At 35.4% G+C, this 19087-nt stretch overlaps 8 protein-coding genes across 8 annotated transcripts; 4 read left to right on the top strand and 4 right to left on the bottom strand.

The window, feature by feature from the left end:
• Positions 1 to 191: 191 nt before the first annotated feature.
• Positions 192 to 2117, bottom strand: RO3G_02044 (uncharacterized protein; the record flags this gene model as incomplete). The annotated part of the gene is made up of 3 exons (XM_067656635.1): positions 192 to 757; positions 808 to 1394; positions 1462 to 2117. The coding sequence occupies 3 exons, from the start codon at positions 2115 to 2117 to the stop codon at positions 192 to 194; spliced, it is 1809 nt and encodes a 602-aa protein (XP_067512736.1).
• A 1008-nt stretch (positions 2118 to 3125) lies between these two features.
• RO3G_02043 (uncharacterized protein) lies at positions 3126 to 5086 on the top strand (the record flags this gene model as incomplete). The annotated part of the gene is made up of 3 exons (XM_067656634.1): positions 3126 to 3156; positions 3358 to 3406; positions 3469 to 5086. The coding sequence occupies 3 exons, from the start codon at positions 3126 to 3128 to the stop codon at positions 5084 to 5086; spliced, it is 1698 nt and encodes a 565-aa protein (XP_067512735.1).
• A 286-nt stretch (positions 5087 to 5372) lies between these two features.
• Positions 5373 to 6397, bottom strand: RO3G_02042 (uncharacterized protein; the record flags this gene model as incomplete). The annotated part of the gene is made up of 4 exons (XM_067656633.1): positions 5373 to 5793; positions 5978 to 6036; positions 6190 to 6238; positions 6387 to 6397. 4 exons carry the CDS (start codon positions 6395 to 6397, stop codon positions 5373 to 5375), a joined length of 540 nt encoding a protein of 179 aa, XP_067512734.1.
• A 2091-nt stretch (positions 6398 to 8488) lies between these two features.
• On the bottom strand, positions 8489 to 9510 carry RO3G_02041 (uncharacterized protein; the record flags this gene model as incomplete). Its single annotated transcript, XM_067656632.1, has 2 exons — positions 8489 to 9279; positions 9345 to 9510. The coding sequence occupies 2 exons, from the start codon at positions 9508 to 9510 to the stop codon at positions 8489 to 8491; spliced, it is 957 nt and encodes a 318-aa protein (XP_067512733.1).
• A 1192-nt stretch (positions 9511 to 10702) lies between these two features.
• On the top strand, positions 10703 to 12519 carry RO3G_02040 (sulfate adenylyltransferase; the record flags this gene model as incomplete). The annotated part of the gene is made up of 6 exons (XM_067656631.1): positions 10703 to 10899; positions 10938 to 11278; positions 11328 to 11639; positions 11668 to 11693; positions 11732 to 12247; positions 12319 to 12519. 6 exons carry the CDS (start codon positions 10703 to 10705, stop codon positions 12517 to 12519), a joined length of 1593 nt encoding a protein of 530 aa, XP_067512732.1.
• Positions 12520 to 13537: 1018 nt separating this feature from the next.
• On the bottom strand, positions 13538 to 14721 carry RO3G_02039 (uncharacterized protein; the record flags this gene model as incomplete). The annotated part of the gene is made up of 3 exons (XM_067656630.1): positions 13538 to 13555; positions 13593 to 14551; positions 14712 to 14721. 3 exons carry the CDS (start codon positions 14719 to 14721, stop codon positions 13538 to 13540), a joined length of 987 nt encoding a protein of 328 aa, XP_067512731.1.
• Positions 14722 to 15741: 1020 nt separating this feature from the next.
• RO3G_02038 (uncharacterized protein) lies at positions 15742 to 17224 on the top strand (the record flags this gene model as incomplete). Its single annotated transcript, XM_067656629.1, has 4 exons — positions 15742 to 15927; positions 15978 to 16169; positions 16221 to 17003; positions 17057 to 17224. 4 exons carry the CDS (start codon positions 15742 to 15744, stop codon positions 17222 to 17224), a joined length of 1329 nt encoding a protein of 442 aa, XP_067512730.1.
• Positions 17225 to 17537: 313 nt separating this feature from the next.
• RO3G_02037 (uncharacterized protein) lies at positions 17538 to 18647 on the top strand (the record flags this gene model as incomplete). The annotated part of the gene is made up of 2 exons (XM_067656628.1): positions 17538 to 18124; positions 18173 to 18647. The coding sequence occupies 2 exons, from the start codon at positions 17538 to 17540 to the stop codon at positions 18645 to 18647; spliced, it is 1062 nt and encodes a 353-aa protein (XP_067512729.1).
• Positions 18648 to 19087: the final 440 nt, after the last annotated feature.

Raw genomic sequence — 19087 nt, 5'->3', positions numbered from 1 at the left:
GCAAACTTGTTATCAAAAGATCTATTCCAACTTTTTCTTCTTACTTTCTTATTTTCAGTTGTGGTCATTATAAAAATACAAGAAAAAGGAATACACTTAAGTACACACACACAAAAAAAAAAAGAGATTTTTATATGCATTTTTTTTTTTATTTACATACACACACAACACACACACACACACGGCTACAATCATGCAGCTACGGATTGTCCTTCTTCATTGGTATTTGGTAATAACTTTTGCTCCAATTTATCTACTATAGAGGAAGCATCCACAGGCCCAAACTCTGTTTCGACAGCCATATACACCGTATCATCTGCTTTTTCTTCTTTTTTCTTTATCAGGTTCTCATTTTTTCTTTCCAACACTTGCTTTACTACACTCCATGCTCCTCTTGTCAAATAATTTGATTTGTTTTCCACAATCTCAATCAGCTCTTTATCATCTTTCTCCAAATCCAAAAACTGCCATAAACTCTTCATGTAAGCCTCGCCTCGATCGTCTCCAAATAAAGGATAGATGTAAGAAGCATCCTGTGCGGTATAAAATGCGCCTGGAGGCTGATGTCCCAGGGTCGTAAAGGGTCCATAATCTAAAAAGTGAGCAGAGTGGACTTGGTGTTTGTTACGAAAGAAGTCATCTGCAGATTGACGGTTCAAGTAAAACGCTGATGGAAGCGCGCCAGGATTACTGGTGATCAGTTGAGGTGGCTCACAAAAGGGATTTTCAACAGGTAGCAATGCGGCAACATCGGATACTGAAAACATAAGTATCCTTCTCTCTTATATGATCACTATTTTTTCTTACCTCCACCCACTGCATGCAATGAACCATCTGGTCCATAGACAGTGCCTGTTTCTGTCACCTTCTTCTTCTTCTTTTTATTATAAGTGGATTTCGTAGGAGTTAATACACGAGAGCTGGCAATGTCAATGCTAGTTGTTTCAGAACCTTGTCTGCTGTGTTTACGCAGAGAAAAAGTATTTGTATCAATTCCCATAATATCTACATCCTCTTCCTTTATAAGGGAGTCTTTGCGTCCGACAGGAAGAGATGACTTTCTTCCATCTTGCACTTCTCCTGCCATAGCTGATTCTGCTGCTGCCAAAGCCATCTCTTCCTCATACTGCTTTTCTGCTTTATCAATCAATTTTGAACCTACTTCATACAACTTGTCGGCACTTTTCCAATAGATGGTATCTATCGCATTGTATAACTTTGCGTTGCTCACAATCAAGTTGAAGTCTTGTCGAAAATCCTCTACGTTTGTATAGGCACCTCTTTCCAACTTTTTAGACATGGTTAAGAAATCCATAGGTGATTTGATCACTTTTAAATAGTCTGGTACAAAATTAGGATCCACAGGTTCTAAAAAGAAGCCATACATGTCACGCCTATAGATAAAAGGTCAACTTTCTCTCACTTTTTCCAATCATCATCCTATAAATAATGCCTGCTTACTTTTGCAAGTTGTCTAATAATTTAGATAGGATGGTCTTCAAGTCTCTTTTTGGATTTTCGGGAATTTTGGGAGGAAGTTGTGCGAGTAGTGCAGCTGCCTTGGCTTTATTGGTAGGTCGACCTCTCTTTTTAGGCTTTTCTGCTGCACTTGTACTTGATTTTGTTGAAGAAGAGCGTCTTGTCTTTTGCTTTGGTGGTCTTCCCAGCCTAGGTCCCTGAGGTTGAGCAGGTGGGATGAATACTGGCTGTTTGGATGAATAATATTCTTCTTCTTCTTCACTTTCAAAAGATTCGCGTTTTGATCTCTTCACATCTGTTGGATGATAAATTTCAGAATCGTCATCATCATTATCTTCAATGTCTTCGGAATGTTGCTGATACTGTTTCTGTTGTTGAATTAAAGCATAAGGTCTTTTTCCGCCTGCAGTTGGATGAACAGCAGGCTCCTCGACGTAATCATCTTCTTCCTCTTCTGATTCAATTTTTCTGTGCTTCTTTTTATGTTTCTTTTTATGTTTTTGCTTTTTTTCAGTTGAAGCTGTAGAAGGGGAAGGGTTTAGTTTTAATTTTAATTTAATTGTTGGTGTTGAAACTGGTTGTATAGTTTTTTCTTCCTCTTCGGAATAATAATCAGAAAGTTCTGGTGAGTAGGACATTTGCTTTTTTTTTAAAAGGGAGCGTTCACACACAATACCCACTTCAAGTTTGGGTTTTCTCCAACTAGCCAATAAAAAAAATTGTAGTTAGTCACAGTCACAAAAGGTGATGTCTTCTACAACCACCTAATTTGGCAATCTATCCTATTTCCCGTTTTGTCATTTTCGAAAAGTAGAATACAGTTTCAACTTATGATAGTCAGCGGGAAAGATGTAATGTATCAGGCACCAACCTCAATGTGCTTCAATTTGAAGCGAGAGGCTATTATAAAGCTAAAAAGATAGGGTCTTAAATCAAAATTATCATAAGCGGTTACTCATTATGATTCATACTCATTTATCAGTACAAACTGATAGCTATTAATGCAAAGAGTGGAAGAGGGGTTTAATCAAATTTAGTCATTTTCAAAGAAAAAGTTAAGCGCTACTGGAGTAAATCATTGAATGCTGACTTTAGACCTATTCTCTTAATGTTTGTGTGCTATTTTTCTGTTATTCTACACCAATAAACTCTTCCTTATATACGTTGTATATACGATATAAGGTTGTTTTATTGATATTGTTAATTATAGCAGTCTTTCTGCTTTTTGCATGAATACTACTTTTTGTTGATGTCTTTCTGAGCAGAAGTAACTTTGGTTTTTATTGTTGCCTTTATCAATATTCTTGTTAAAGGCTTCCAAAATATTTTCAGCAAAAAAAAAAGGATATATCAAATAATAAACTCTTCCCCTAAGTTTTGAAACACAATTTTCCATTATCATCTCATCCTAGCCAGCGCCTTTAAACTAAAACAATTGCGATTCTGGTGAAAAATCAACTTGAAGTCTCAAAAAAAATAGTACTGCCGAAAAAAGCATCCTAATCATAAAAGCAAGTTTAACATCAAATTTTATCATCACCAACACGAATAAAAGCTTTTACTATGTTTCAAAGAGAAGTCATATCAAAATACCTTAGTTCACTTATACTAAAAGATAGAAAGATGCAGAAAAGAAGTCTTATAAAATGCTCGGCCAAGTTCCCTTTACTATTAACGGTCCAAATTTGGAAATCACAAAATGAAAATCGATAAGATAATCTGTCAAATTATTCAGCTCTTTGTTTTCTTTTGGCTATTATTTTCAAAGGTTTTAATGCAAAGCAAATCTGGGTTAAGAAAGAAGAAAACACCATGTGAATGTAATCCTCATAGATTCTATTGAAAATGCTTGTTATTTATATTTACTTTTAAAAAAAGGCTGTAGAGAAAGAAAAAAGAAATGCTCTGAAGGATTACCCTGTGAAAGGTATTTGGTTAAAAATAGTCGAAAAGAGCATGTGGAATATTTATTTTTGCTATTGAAATTAGATGCAAACGACTGAACATTCAATGTTACTACTTGGAACCTATACCTACTCCAAATCTGCACGAAAATGAATTTGACAACTGCAGTGAATTACAACTTCAAGTGGAATGCTTAAAAAATATGATACAAGACATGGAGCAGAATTTACAAAGCCTACAATCCGAGAAACGACCCGAGAAAAAATACAAAAGTGGTTCTACAATCCAAGAAACGGCAGCAACAAATTGGCAACTTTCGCTCAATAAAAATGGAACTATATCCATCCACACTGATATTACAACACACACCGAATTATTACGACACCTTGAATCCCTATCGAACAATCATTTTTCCTTGTCAAAGCAAGCGATGCTAAATGCCTGTACTGCCTATATTCACCGGCAGAAGTTTGAAAAAAAACTTCGAAAGGGGCTCTTTGACGCAATCATAAAATGCATAGAATACAATGAGAATGAATCGCGTTTCATTATCAAGGATACAGTATCTACATTCAGTAGCAATCAGTCGCTGGTCATTCTCATGACAAGCCTTCTTCAAGTTTTCTTTTCCTGTCAATTCTTGGATCGAGTCTCCTTTCATCAGCAGACGTTTTGGAAACTATTTATCAAAGACAGAGCGGAACCATCACCGGTGGTGTATGCTCTTTGTGCAGCCATATTAACAGATCGTTGTAGACATATCGCTCAATTGGTATCTTACAAAGAAATGGATAGCTTGAGTAAACTATTCTTTGAGAAAGCGAGAGATTTGATTGAAAATAGGTTTGATGATGCAAGCTTGGAAACAATGATGACTTTTGTCTACATGGCCACTTATAAAGCAAACACATTATATCCTCGGGAAGCGTCCATGTATCTTGAGTTTGCCTTGAGGATACGACATATACTAATCCAAGACAAGTACAAGGAGCCGATAACGTGTGAGATAGGAGAATATGAAACGTTGAAAAGACAGGGTACTGCCTTTCAGTACATCATGTCTGTTATTCAATATGTCAATAACTGGCGTGGAATACCTGTTCAGCACAAGCCATATTATAATGATACTGTAAGAAACGAAGCTCGAAAGATGCATGCGACCATCAATCTTATCAAATGCGATGTGACGCCAATGCCTGATGAACCGCAATCTGTTATCCAGTCAATAATAGGCAAACGTTATATTGATATGATATCAGCTATAGTTCATCCATACTATATGCGCGTTCGACATGGAGCAGACGATGATATACCTCTTCCTTTTATATTAGATATTGAACAACAGCTGAAGCAGACTTATTATCAAAAAATACCATCTGATTACCGCCTACCCGCATCAATATTTGAAGATGGACTAGATGATTTGGAATTCAGAAAGAGGCTAAGCGAGTGTGACCAATGTCATCCTACTTCTGTCAAACTGGCTGCTACTTTTTATCAGTCCTTTGTGGGGCTCTATGAACCATTTTTACCTGCAATACAGAAACGACGACTGGCGGGAAAAATTGAATGTGATCCGTTTGAGGTACAAGCTCAAAAGATATGCTATAAATCATCCATCATTGTCGTTCGATTGTTAGAATATCTGTGTACCAAATTAGGATCATGCAATACTAACCTTGGTTTGTTATCAAGCGTCTGAGAGATGCACGGAAGGAATGCATGTTTGGGCATGACAAAGAAGGAGCTGGTTGAAAATGGCGTATATGAATATCTAAGTGCTGAAGAGATTGAAACTTCCCGAGAATATATGATTCGATGCCTAGGAGTGCTTAAACAAGGCTATTTGTTTAATGGAGCAGAAAAAGGTGCCTGGGAATATTTTAATGACTTTGAACAAAAGCTGATAAAGACCCTCTACAACTCTCCTCTGCAGACAACCGAATATTGGGGACCTGTGTATGGATGCTAAAGTGGCTTTATTACTTTTATCTTGAATAGTTTGCGAATTGATAGTGAGATATCTTATTATCATTAGTATATGCTTCTATATACAACTGGCGCGGTTCACGAACAAAGAGAGGAATAGAAGCAGGCAACTTAACAGCCAACTTACAAGATAGCTTGGCTGCATAGGTACCATCTCCTTCAAAAAATTCACCGCCATAATTATCTGTGGCACGAACAAATGCCCAATACAAGGGGAAGTCCATTGTTTCGGTTACTTTTTTTTTATGTAAAGATGAATATCCCTTGTCGGATAAGATTTCAGTATGTGTTTCTTTACCTTCAATAAAAATGGCTTGTGCTCGAACTTCACTACTTCGGAACATCCAGTAATGTCCATTGTTTTCTTGTGCTAAGCAGGTTTTACAAGGAAGGTTGACATGATATCCAAGAACTTTTCCACTAAAATTCAAAATTATTATTGTTATTTTACTCTTCTTTTTTTTTTCTTATTTACCAAACTAAGCATCCTATATCTCTCACTCTACATGCACAGTAAGAGGCTGAATAATCACCATTAACAAATCCTACACTGTATAATGCTGTAAGGAAAAAGAAGTTTGCTTGTTTACAGTGACACAGTTACCTATTTGGAAATAAATCTGTAGAATACAAGTCAACAGTTCTATCTGATAATAATACAGCCTAATAAAATAATAAGGATGAGATCATGCGCTATTTTTAATTACTTGTTCAATTTACTCGCATGCAGCGATCACTTAGTACAGAATAACAACCATTGCACTCTACTCTATAAACAATCTTTCGATCGTATTCTGTTGATCCTCCTCCATTTACACGTTGATATTCAATGATTAATCTGCGAACATCTGTCGATAAACCATTTCTAGACGTCATTTTATTAAAAAAAAATATACAAAGGAAAGAGTGATAGATGCATAGAGTTGAGACATCCCATACTCTATTCTTTTTTATTATTTGACCCTCGGAAAATATTAATTACGACCAAACAAGATTCTATTTTTAGTATTTACTCATTGTCCATGGTGGTGTCGGTCCTCTCCAGATTTGGCCAACACTGACTTGAAAAGGAATAGATTTTCGGTGACTATGGCCACTTATACGGGATATGATAGAAGCTGGGGTTTTTGGTCTACCAGAGTAATCTTCTAATGGAGGAGATAAAGAGAATAACTTGCCCTGTCCTATTCTTGGCTGATCTAAATTGGATGGAGTAAAGAGGTCTTTTCTTTGATGCTTTGGAGGGGAAAGTGCTGTTTGTACTGCGTTCAGTTGCTGTTCGTCAACTGTAAAGTTTGTAGAGTCAGTTTTTTTGTCAAGGTTTTTATTGTTCTCGATTGTCACTATTTCATCAATTGAGGACTGTGCATCTCTTTTGCTTTTTGACAGATTCCTTTTTCTACGGTAAATCATCCATGATATTATCAGGCTTAAAATTAAAACTAATCCGATTACCAATCCAATCAACCCCATCTCCCACGTCTTGAGAAAAACCATAATTAAATAAAAAGAGATAGAGGGGAGGAGAACAAGAAGACTTTGTTTTTTTTTTCTTTTGTTTTATACTTTTAAATTTTAATAAAGCAACTTGCTTTATATAGCATTCTTGTTTATATGTGGATTAATTTAACCACAAGACCTTTTGTACAAACCTAAATTGTTTACTATAATAAAGAGTTAAACTAAATGTGTTTCTTCACAAATCAATTTATCTGTTATGTTACTGCAATTATGATTTATTTTGATTTGTTTTTTTGTTTAAATAGCCATCTATTTCATCACATATTGAAGAGGGGGGTCTATTTCACATATAATAATACACTAAGTCCTTTAAGATCTATGGCTGGCTTATATGTCATTCAGCAAGATAAATAACATAATTTTTCACTGTTTACTTGTAATGCCCACAATTTCTCTTATTAAAAAAATATTAATCAACACTAAAAACTGCTGAAATAAATATCAAAAGTTAATAAAACTATTATTGAAGTTGCAAATGAATAAGGCCTTTATGTTTTCATGATTTTTAAGACTATGGCTGTAAAATTTATGTCATTTTCTTTGATAAATGAAAGGATGGTGCTTTAAAATATTGTACTGATAGAACAGTAAAAGAATCAATTCAAAGTAAGGACGAGAAAGAAAGGAAGTCAATGACACGAGTTAAAATGGGCCAAACTAACATTAAAAAACTAGCTTTTTTTTAAAAAAAAAATCTACCTTGCAATTTATTGTTCTTTCAAAGCCTATATTTACCTAAGTCTTGTGATGGTTATTAAAGGTAATCACAATTGATTCGACCGTCACTGGCAACTGATAATGTAATAAATGTTAACTGTGATCAATTCAACGTACAATAGATGCACGATTCATTATAGACTAAATGTCTCTTGACTATCTAGCAAAAGAAGGGGCATTCAATTAAATATATATACTATCATTACCTACTTCACCAATTCAAGCATACTTTGAAGAACTCCCTCCCCCCCCCCTCTTTTTTTTTTTTTTTTTTTTTTTTTTTTTGCTTCTGGTGTTTTCCAAACATAAAGACATTCATTCGATAAAATTCCAAGTCAAGATGACCTGTGCGAACACAAGGCAAAGAAGAAAAAGCAAAGTAGACGATACTAAGATTTCGAGATTGAATTTACTCATTTTTTTTACCCTCTACAATATTTTTTTTTTGTTAATATATAACTAAATCGCTCAGCTGCATCGATATACAGTATGTTCAAGAGATTTATGCATGGAAACTTTTGAAATTACTGATAAGCTATAATAAAAGCTATTTTTAATTATAAAAAATTCTTTTTAAAAAAAAATCGACAAAGTGCAATCAATATAGCCTACAAAAGGATACCGAATTTAGTACGATCAAAAGCGAGATTAGATCGATAACATTGTATTTAAAAGGGTTCTTTGGATTAGGGCCTGTTGCCTGGTACTTGGTTATGAGATGACAAAAATACTCAAATTTGCTTTACATTAAAAGCAAATAGAGCTGTTTATACAACTGCAAATTTCCATTAAAAATACAACTGGTTATGTATTAGGGTTACAAATAAATAACAAGGGTTTATTAAAATAGACAAGCTATTGAAGTAAAGAGGATGCTTTAGGGACAATAAAACCCTCCTGTAGCAGGAACTACAGTTATTGTAGGAGTGTATCCAAACCGGTCCAACATGAAAATATACAAGGTGAGTGAGAAATGAATTGACAGGGCATCATGGCTGCTATTGCTGCCAGTGTTATTACAAGCCTTCACTAAATTCATCAGAGTTGCGTCAAATGGATCCGAAGCTTGATAGTTGACATACAATGGCAATTCAACAGTGGATATAGTATTTCCTGGTAAATAAACAGGCTGCTCATGTCCCTTTCCAATCATGCGTTCCGTTAATGAATCTTTTGCTATGATCTGCATTTTATTAAACCGCGTTGTCATATAATTCTGTCGGTTGTCCATTGTTAGCTTCAACAGCCAAGAAGTCTCATACACTATATCACTCGTCAGTCCATGATGTATTTCACTTGTCTTTACAGGCGACAATAGCCTGGCTCCATCTATGCGAACCAGTGGTATACGTGGCCAGAGTAAGAAGGCAGCAATAGCAAGCATGATGATCAACGTAAATGAAACAATAGCGCACAAAGGTTTTTTGCTACAAACCAATCTACTTTTCGTGTTTTTTTTGGCACAGTATTCGATATTACCAATTGCTTTAACCGGTGTTTCTGTATTGTCTATTTCTTCTTTTTCTATAGGTATCTGTATATCCTTAGCTTCCTTTTTTATTCTTTTATTCTTGTAATGGTTGCATGCACTGCAATTCTTTTCTTCTCGGAAATCACAACAACTCTCTTCTTTTATTTCATCGTCTGTTACAGAACACATACTGTTGTCTATTATTGTAGTTTAAGTACATATTCTGTATAAATATACATTCGATATTAAAAAGTATCTTTACGCGATGAGCTAGAATAGAACGAGCATGAGGAGGGTATGCTTGTGTCGAGATCTTCTGCTGAATGCTCACTCTGATGACTATAATAGTTGGTAGATAGAAAACGCTCTGCAATAGAAAGACGAATAGGATGTTCGTTCAATGAACAATGGTTGGTAGGCTGTATCATTTTGTGTGATTATGAATTATATGCTTTTGATCGACTTGAGAAAGGTAATAAAGAAGAAAAAATGAAAAGAGCAAGAAGAAAAGAGATCTACCATGGTTTTGTGTATATACTGCATGTATACATAATGCATTTAATTACACACATAAACTCCCCTCCCCTCCCCCTTGATAGTTAATCTGTAAGTGGCTTTTGAAGTTATTCATAGCTTTATAACCCTATATAATTACTACTAATACAATATTATCAGACAACTTGTAATTAAAGTTATATATTGTCACTGAGCTCCTATAAAATTAATATAGTCTTTAAAAAACAAATAGATTTCTTTTGTTGCTTCAGAAATCATTCCTTGTGTTTTACTAACCAGTAGAAAATTAAGTTATTAAAGATTGCGTCCAAGTTGAAAGGCTTTTTTTGAAATGAAGCTCCAACGATCAGGCTATATGAATAGTATTGGTCACATATCCTAGATAACATTGTATTTGATAGCAATAGCATCAATTACGTTATGCCCTGTGTTTGAAATTGAAAGGCTGCACAAATCTCCTGAAACTATTCTGTAATTAGAACTTGTTGATTAATCCCACTATAAAGTTGACTACAATTTTCTTATTTTCTTTCTCTTTTCAGCTTCTTTTCTTTATTACTACTTATTCTAATAGTACACATAGTCTCTTTTATAAGCAATCATTAGCTTACTTCTTTTGTCGCATTCACTGATCTTTTCTATTTTAATGATCGTATGACTATAGATCAACTTTGTGTATCCTGAGAGAGATTCTATGTGTAATGAATCATCCTATAAAACATTTTCATTTCAATATAAAATCACTTACAGAAAATAAATTTATTGTTCAATTAAAGAGCTGATATATAGGATGATTTTCAGGGATGGGGAAGGATATTGCATAAACTTAACACCGGAAAAATGTAAATCCGAGCCGCATTCCCATCATTGTACCTGAAAGTTCAGTAACCGTTCATTGACAAGTACAATGGCTGTATTCTAGAAACAATCTTATCCAATCGCTTAATTCAAAGTACTGTATAGTTTTCAATGCCCTAATTTCTTATTGGATAAAGCTAATTGCGCCATCATGTGCATCATTCATCACATCATTCATACGTGAAATAAAAAACAGCACTCAAATGTCTCTTTGTATCATTTTTCTTCTTTTCTTTAATACATAAAATGGCAAATGCTCCTCATGGTGGAATCCTTAAAGATCTTTATTTGCGTGATGCTCACAAACAAAAAGCATTATGGGCTGAAGCGCAAAGTTTACCCTCTGTTGTATTAACAGATCGTCAATTATGTGACCTTGAACTTCTCTTGAATGGAGGTTTCTCTCCTCTTGAGGGCTTTTTAAATGAAAGCAATTATAATAGGTAAAAACGAATTTATTTTTGATGAAAGTTTTACTTAGTTCCGTCAGTGTTGTTGAACACATGCGACTTGCCAATGGTTTATTATGGCCAATTCCAATTACCTTAGATGTCAGTAAAGAAGAATTAAACAAAAGTGGGATCCAGCCATCAAAACGTATTGCATTGCTGGACTCTAGAGACTACGAGCCATTAGCTATCTTGACTATCGAAGATATATATCGCCCTAACAAGCCAAAAGAAGCCAAGTCGGTTTATGGTGCAGATGACATTGCTCATCCTGCTGTCAACTACCTTCATAATATCGCAAAGGAGTTTAATATAGGTGGTTCACTTGAAGCCATTCAGCCACCTTCTCATTATGACTATGTTGCAAACAGATGTAAATCTTTATATGTATGCTATGTTATACAGCTAATAAAACGTATTAGATACACCCACCGAGCTTCGTGATCACTTCAAGAAACTTCACTGGACTCGTGTTGTCGCCTTTCAGACGCGTAATCCCATGCATCGTGCTCATCGTGAGCTCACTGTGCGTGCTGCTCGACAGCGTAAGACACACTTGCTTATCCACCCTGTTGTTGGTCTTACCAAGCCTGGAAACATTGATCATTATACACGTGTCCGTGTGTATAAGGCGCTTATGCCAAAATATCCTAATGGAATGGCCGAGTTGAGTTTATTACCCTTAGCCATGCGCATGGGTGGACCTCGTGAAGCCATCTGGCACGCATTGATCCGTAAGAATCATGGCGTGACTCATTTTAGTATCTGACGTGATCATGCTGGGCCTGGTAAGAACAGCCAGGGGGTTGATTTCTACGGGCCTTAGGATGCCCAGGCTCTGGTTGAGAAATACAAGGACGAGATAGGAATTGAGATTGTTCCATTTCAGATGATGACCTACTGTGCCGATACAGATGAATATATCCCGGCTGATGAAGTACCCCAGGGTGTCAAGACATTAAATATCAGTGGCACCGAGCTTCGTCACCGTCTCAAGACCGGTCTGCCCATTCCCGAATGGTTCTCTTATCCTGAGGTTGTCCAAGTCTTGCGTCAGTCACATCCTCCTCGCAGCAGACAAGGCTTTACCATCTTTTTCACAGGTCTCCATGCCTCTGGTAAAAACACCATTGCTCGCGCGTTGCAAGTTTCCTTGAACCAAGAGTCCACTCGATCTGTATCCTTGTTGAGTGAAAACACGCGTGCTGAGCTGTCTTCCGAGTTAGGTTACTCCAAGCGAGATCGTGACATCAACATTTCTCGTCAAGCCTTTGTTGCTGGCGAATTAACAAGAGCAGGGGCCGCTGTCATCATGGCACCATTGCTCCTTACTCTGCCGCTTGTGAGTCTGCCCGAAAGATGATCTCTCAGTTTGGTAGATTCTATCTGGTTCATGTCTCTACGCCACTGGAGGAATGTATCAAAAGAGATCGTGATGGTATCTATGAACGTGCCATGAGGGGTGAAATTAAGGAATTCACTGGCTTAGCTGCTCCTTATGAACTTCCTACTCATCCTGACCTTACCGTGGACATTACTAAACAATCCGTTTCACAAGCTATACATGAAGTCATCTTGTTGCTTGAAAAAGACGGTTATGTTGGTTCTTCTTAAAAACTATCCCATTTTATAAATTAAAATTCGTAAAAAAAAGGGGGTTTGCTTTTAAAATGGGGGAGGGAGCTGTTTGTTTACGTTGTCAAAATAACAAGTGTCTAAGGGTAATTGTTTATTATTCCATTGTAATTGTTTTGTAAGTAAGTATTTAGCTTGTTATTATCAATCGATTGTCTTTCAGTATCATTGCTATCATCATTGGGCCATCTTCCATATACACCATCTTGAACTCTATTTAATTGACTAGGAACTGTCACTTCTGGATTCATTGTGGGTAAGATTGGCTTTGGTAATGACCATAAATCATTTTGTGTAAATTGTGAAGGCTGATGATATTGAAACAAAGGTATCTTCTGTTCTGTATTATAATTTGTAAATGACTTTTGACGAGAGTCGTTGTTATTGTAAATAAAAGAAGGCTTTTGTCTTTTTGTAGATGGTTCATTCGGATCAAAATCAGACAAATCCATGCCATAGACATGGTAGACTTGTTGTAAAAACTTATGGCAGTTTGGAATAACTACGTATTTGACGAGTTGCTGCATGCAATAAATGGATCTGTAAAACAAGAGCCAGGCCTGTTCTGCCACAGAGATGTCATCATCTTCTAAGTAAAGCATGTGTATTTTGATAGCGTTAATGAGTGCGTGTGCAATGCAGTCCAGTTTAAGAATGCATGAAGGTTCTTGACATAAGTAATATGATATCTGTGTGATGGCTGTCGCAGCTATCCTTAATTGAGGCCTATTTACATCTGTAGCCGGTATCTTTGTTAATAGATCTATTAAGAGGATATGAAAGAACATATGTAAATGTGCAACTATCGGCGTTGGCTTTGAAAGCTGTAGTATGTCTTTGATTGTTGTAGCTGTACGTGGGATCCATTGCATGTCGGTTGGTATTGAATAAAAAAAGTCAATGCACTTGTTAAAGTGATCTGTAAAGATAGAGCAAATATCTTGTTGTGTTGTATTTTCTTTCGAATAATGACTCAGACTTGATCTATTCTTGTTTTTCAATTCCAAGTCTTGCTCTATAATAATAGTGAATTTAATATGCTGTACAAATACTTTTATGTTGAACTGCTCTTCTTTGCTCTCTTCAGGTAAAGGGGATGGTAGATGTATCCTAACGAATGTATGCCGCAGCATCCAAGGTCGTTCCCATCCTGAGCTTTGGAGCTTATCCAAACAGTAACATGACCAAAACACGCGTCTTCGTAATTCTTTCTCTACAAGAGATAAGTTCGGATCCACATTATTCTCATCATAAAGTCCTAATTCAAGGCACATACGAAAGGCCATACCAGAAAAAAGCCACTGTCGACAATGATGGGATCCAGGACGATAGATGTCAGCAGGAGGCTCATAAAGACTGAGCAAATATGCAGCAATAGTGGTGCTAAGACGTGGTACGTCCATAAAATCCTCAATTAACCGCTTGGCTCTGTGAAAAAAGATGTCTGCCTTGGGACAATTGGGTATATTTGCAAATCGAGCCGAAAGTGCATAAATGGCATTCAACAGTAATGGGGTGATAAACAGCCCTTTTACTTTAAGCTGCTCATAAAAATACGATGGTATCATGCATTGAAGCACTTGATGTCGTGTCTGAAAGAAACTATCGATCAGAGCCATCTGAATCTCCGCTGACGGCATTTCGATCGAACCAGAGTATCTGCTTGGTAAGGGTGGTTCAGCTGTCCATACAATAAAGTTGCCAAATGAACCTGCAGGTGGCCAAAGTTTCTCAGACAGTTTCGTTCCATCCGTAGAGGGGGTCTTTTTTAATACGTCGCCTAAACAGGCAAGCATATTGCTCACTCTTGATTCCAACATTGGTCCTTTTCTTTTTAACTTTGCGTGATTCTCGTCTATTTGTTCTGAAAAGAAAATGGCCTGTTCTGATGGTGGGCTGTTATATTTTATTGGTTCTTTTATCATCTTTTCATTGAACTTCTGGTGCATAGTTCCATCCGTGTCTGTTTCTAGTGAGCCATCTTTATAAAATGAGCAATCTATTCCACGAGCTATGTAATGTTAAGTTGTCGTTGTCTTGATTTATCTTCAACCCTATTATTTCTCTTTCTTTTTTTAATACCTTTGCACTATTATTATTATTATTAGTTAACAAACAGAATATTTGTACATGTACCAAAAAAATGAGTAAGAGTATTGACTATTCATTACCTGCATGCATGGTCGTAATCCATCACACTGAGAGGAATATTTAATGTCTTTTGCTTTGTTTGCTTTTACTAAATACCTTTATCTTTTTTGCTCTACAAGTATAACAGGCTCTTCCAACCTTGAGTCTGTTTCTATTATCTGCCCGTTTCCTCTTTCTTGCATCCATTACTGCACATTGAAACCAAAAAAAGAAAATGAAAATGCATCAATTTCAATTGTAAAAAAAATGAAACACCGGCCATTTACTAAAATAACAATATTTCATTTGATTGAAACATGAAAATGTTTCATTTTTATTTTATTTTTATTCAAGAGCTTTAAAGAAAACTCTAAATAGCTTTTTATGTATACTAATAATATCAGAAAATAACATGTAAAAAAAAAAAAAGAAAAAATTTACAAAGGAAAAACAGTTACTTTTTAAACAATCATTTTCTGAACAGATACAAAAATAAAAAGAAGAAAACAAGAAGTAACAATCAAGTTTATATAAAAAAGGCTTTTTAAATTGTATTACAAAATACAATAGAATATGTCCCTATAAAGTCTTACTACGTGTTTAAATGGCAATGCTTTGATTTGCGTCATACAAGATGGTGCTTCTTCTGCCATTTGCTAGTAGAAATCAAATGATAGATCTTAATAACCAATGAAATACATTTAAATAACTCCTTTAATATGACTTCATCTCTTCTAATCTCGCTGATGAGGAAATAAGTCGACATTTATCAGCCCTATTTTATCTCAACGTTTCATCAATGAAGAAATAAGATAACATATCTTGATCTTAAAAATGACTTTTCTCTATTCAATTTAAAAAAAAACCCAAATTTCAAAAAAATGACTCATTTGGAGCAGAAAGGGAAACTCCGTTAAAGATAATCCTTTAATGATATCTGAGATATTGCGCAATTGAGCGAAATACATCTAAAGGGAAGAAAATCATATATAAAATACAAGATAAATCAGCTTCCTCCCTCTCTCTCTCTCTTCCTTTTTATTTATTACTTTAAATACAAAGAATATAAAAATGGTTACAGCTACTACTATTGTCAAGGAAATTCCTGTTCAAGAAACAAAGCGTACTCGTTCTAGTTCATTTACTCAAACAAAGCCAAAAGTACTTCGTCCATTTAATACAAATGAAGTCAAGATTTTATTATTAGAAAATATTAATGAAACAGCTATAAAAGCATTCAAGAAACAAGGTTATCAGGTAAACAAATATAATGATTTTATTATAAAAGAAACTAATGTATTGAACAGGTTGAAACATATTCAAAAGCTTTAGCTGGCGAAGAACTATTAGAAAAGATTCGGGATGTGCACATCATTGGCATCCGCTCAAAGACTAAATTGACAAAGCAAGTGATTGAACAAGCCAAGAACCTTTTAGCCATTGGTTGCTTTTGTATTGGTACAAATCAAGTAGATCTTCAGGCAGCTGCTAATCAAGGGGTAAAGCATTATATTTACATTAATAACAAGTTGTATTAATAATCATAACAGGTTGCTGTCTTTAACTCACCTTTCAGTAATTCTCGCTCTGTGGCTGAACTTGTGATTGGAGAAATTATTACATTAGCTCGTCAACTAGGTGATCGAAACAACGAAATGCATCAAGGAATTTGGAATAAATTATCAAAAAACTGTTTTGAAATCCGCGGCAAAGTTCTGGGTATTGTTGGTTACGGACATATTGGCTCTCAATTATCCGTGTTGGCTGAAGCGATGGGAATGACTGTTTACTTTCATGATATTCTTCAAATCATGCCAATTGGACAAGCAAAGCCTGTGGATAGCTTGGATGAACTCTTGGCTATTTCTGACTTTGTTTCTTTGCATGTACCAGAGACAGAAGAAACAAAGAATATGATTGGCGATCATGAAATCAAACAAATGAAAAAGGGCTCTTACCTTATTAATAACGCTCGTGGCACTGTTGTTCAAATCCCTGCTCTCATCAAATACCTTCAATCCGGTCATCTTGCTGGTGCTGCTGTGGATGTGTTTCCTCAAGAACCGGCCTCAAATGGACCTCACTTTGATTATTATCCAGAGTTACTTCAATGTCCTAATGTGATAATGACGCCCCATATTGGTGGATCTACAGAAGAAGCACAAAGGATGATCGGAATTGAAGTTTCTCAAGCATTAACTAAATATACAAATGACGGTACCTCACTTAATGCAGTCAATTTTCCAGAGATTGACCTAAGAGCTATTCGTGAAGACGACAAGAATATTGTTCGTGTGTTGCATATTCATCAAAATATACCCGGTGTTCTCAAGGTATGCTTTATTATAGATTCACTTAAATCATAAACTAAATGTGATTTTTATAGGAGCTTAATGAAATATTTGCTGACCACAATGTAGAAAAGCAATATTCTGATTCAAAAGGAAACATAGCTTATGTTATGGCAGATATAGCTAATGTAACAGATCTTAAAGGCCTTTATGATGCTTTAATTGCCACTCGTGCAAACATTCAGACACGCATCCTTTATTAAAAAAATACACACAAACAAGAACATGATGTAGCATACAATTTCTCCCGCATTTAAATAAAAGTTTGAATATTTTAATTGGTCAATTTGATCTATTTGATATTTCCCCATTCAGCTTTTACCTTTTTTGTGTGTATTGCTTACCCTTGTCCCACTATAAAAATTTGTTTAGCTTTTTTATTTTATTTTTGTTTCTTTCTTTTAATATCAAGCCATGAAAAGGTTTACTAATGAAACTGAAAAGCATTTACCGGTGGAACTTCAAATCAATGATTCTCCAGTTTATTTTATTGGTCCAGCCAGCCGAGATAATCCAATGTCACAAATTCGAACCAAGTTGATGGGCACAGTTTATTTTCATGATCGAAAAATAAAGTGGAATCGAGTGACACTTCAGTTTGTAGGCAAAGCTGGTATTGATATCGAAGCACCAAGATCATCTCTCTCTTTTGCGTTTACAGGGGACATGAATGATTCAGCTAGTACGAGAATAAATACAGTTGTACCCATTTGTGAAGTTGAAAAAGAATTGATATTTTCAGGTGAAGAATCGATTGGTTTTGGTCTTCATTTGCCATCCCATTTACCAGCAAGCAATAGAACCAATCATGCTTTTGTAGAATATACTCTTATTGCAAACTTTTCGGCTGGTGCTTTCTTCAAAAAATATAAAACTCACAAGACAGTAACGATCTGTAGACATTATCTTCCTAGTCCTAGTGCAATGATTCCCACGATGAAATATTCTGGTATAAAAGAATGGTTTGAGTGGTCAGTTGAGTTGCCCAAGGCGGCTGCTATTCAATCAGGTGAAATAGTGGCTGCTTTTCGATGCAGTGTAGAAAAAGAACGAGTAGAGATAGATCGAGTTGAATTGGCTGTAGAAGAAATAGAAAGTTACAGGTAAAAGAAAAAGAAAGAGACGTGAGATTATTAAATAATTATTACTAGATTTTGCACAAAACAAGGTGTTCAGAATTTACCACCCATCATCATAAAGTTTCCTTCTGCTGTATATCATATGCCTTCATTATCAGATTATTCAGATACTCACTTTATTCGAGTTCCTCTATCCACTAATGACAGTCATCCCAAAACACCAACCATACGCACGCATCAATATGATCCGTTTCTTGAAATAAGTCATCGTTGTCGATTAACTGTTCATTTTCAAAAGTTATCCAATATGAATGCTGAACCTGTCATACTTCATTTTCCTGTAATTATTACAGATTATCCTTCAACTGTTACATCTGATATGCCATCGTCTAATAACTTTATAGAAACAGAAGCAGAAACATCTAATAGCCGCCATGTTATTGTAGGAAGTGGAGGAGATGATGCGGTGAATGTAGACCTGGAATTACCTGAATATACACCAAGATATGAAGAGTTTACATCCACTCCTACTACAAGTGTAATATAATTTTCTTATTGTCTATTATTGTTTATAATAAATATTGTATATATTCAAGACTACCAATTCATTTTTTTTTTTTTACTTATTGACACCATGCATATCAATAGATCAAGCCACAGTAACAGATCAGGACAAATTAATTAATGTAAACTGAGAGGAAAACAAAATAATTCGGCTGATGGAGATTATGAAACTTGTCCATTAATTATAAAGCGTACAACATCTTTAGGAACAATAAAAAACAAATGATCTACTGATAATCACACATGTATTTGATTAAAGACAGCTTAAAGAAAGATCTGTCCGCTATCAGGATCGACTTTTGCATAGAATTTGAATTGAAATGTTTCCTAATTATGAAAAAAACTTGACTGGTTTTCCTTGAAGTTTAAGGAATCAAATGGCTGCGCTGAGAAATGTCTCACTTCTTCCATTTTAGAATGTGC

Source organism: Rhizopus delemar, genomic scaffold (genome assembly GCF_000149305.1).
Source record: "Rhizopus delemar RA 99-880 supercont3.1 genomic scaffold, whole genome shotgun sequence".
Classification (NCBI taxonomy): domain Eukaryota; kingdom Fungi; phylum Mucoromycota; class Mucoromycetes; order Mucorales; family Rhizopodaceae; genus Rhizopus; species Rhizopus delemar.
The sequence above is the reverse complement of the archived record's forward strand: the minus strand, read 5'-3'. Positions and strand labels throughout refer to the sequence as shown.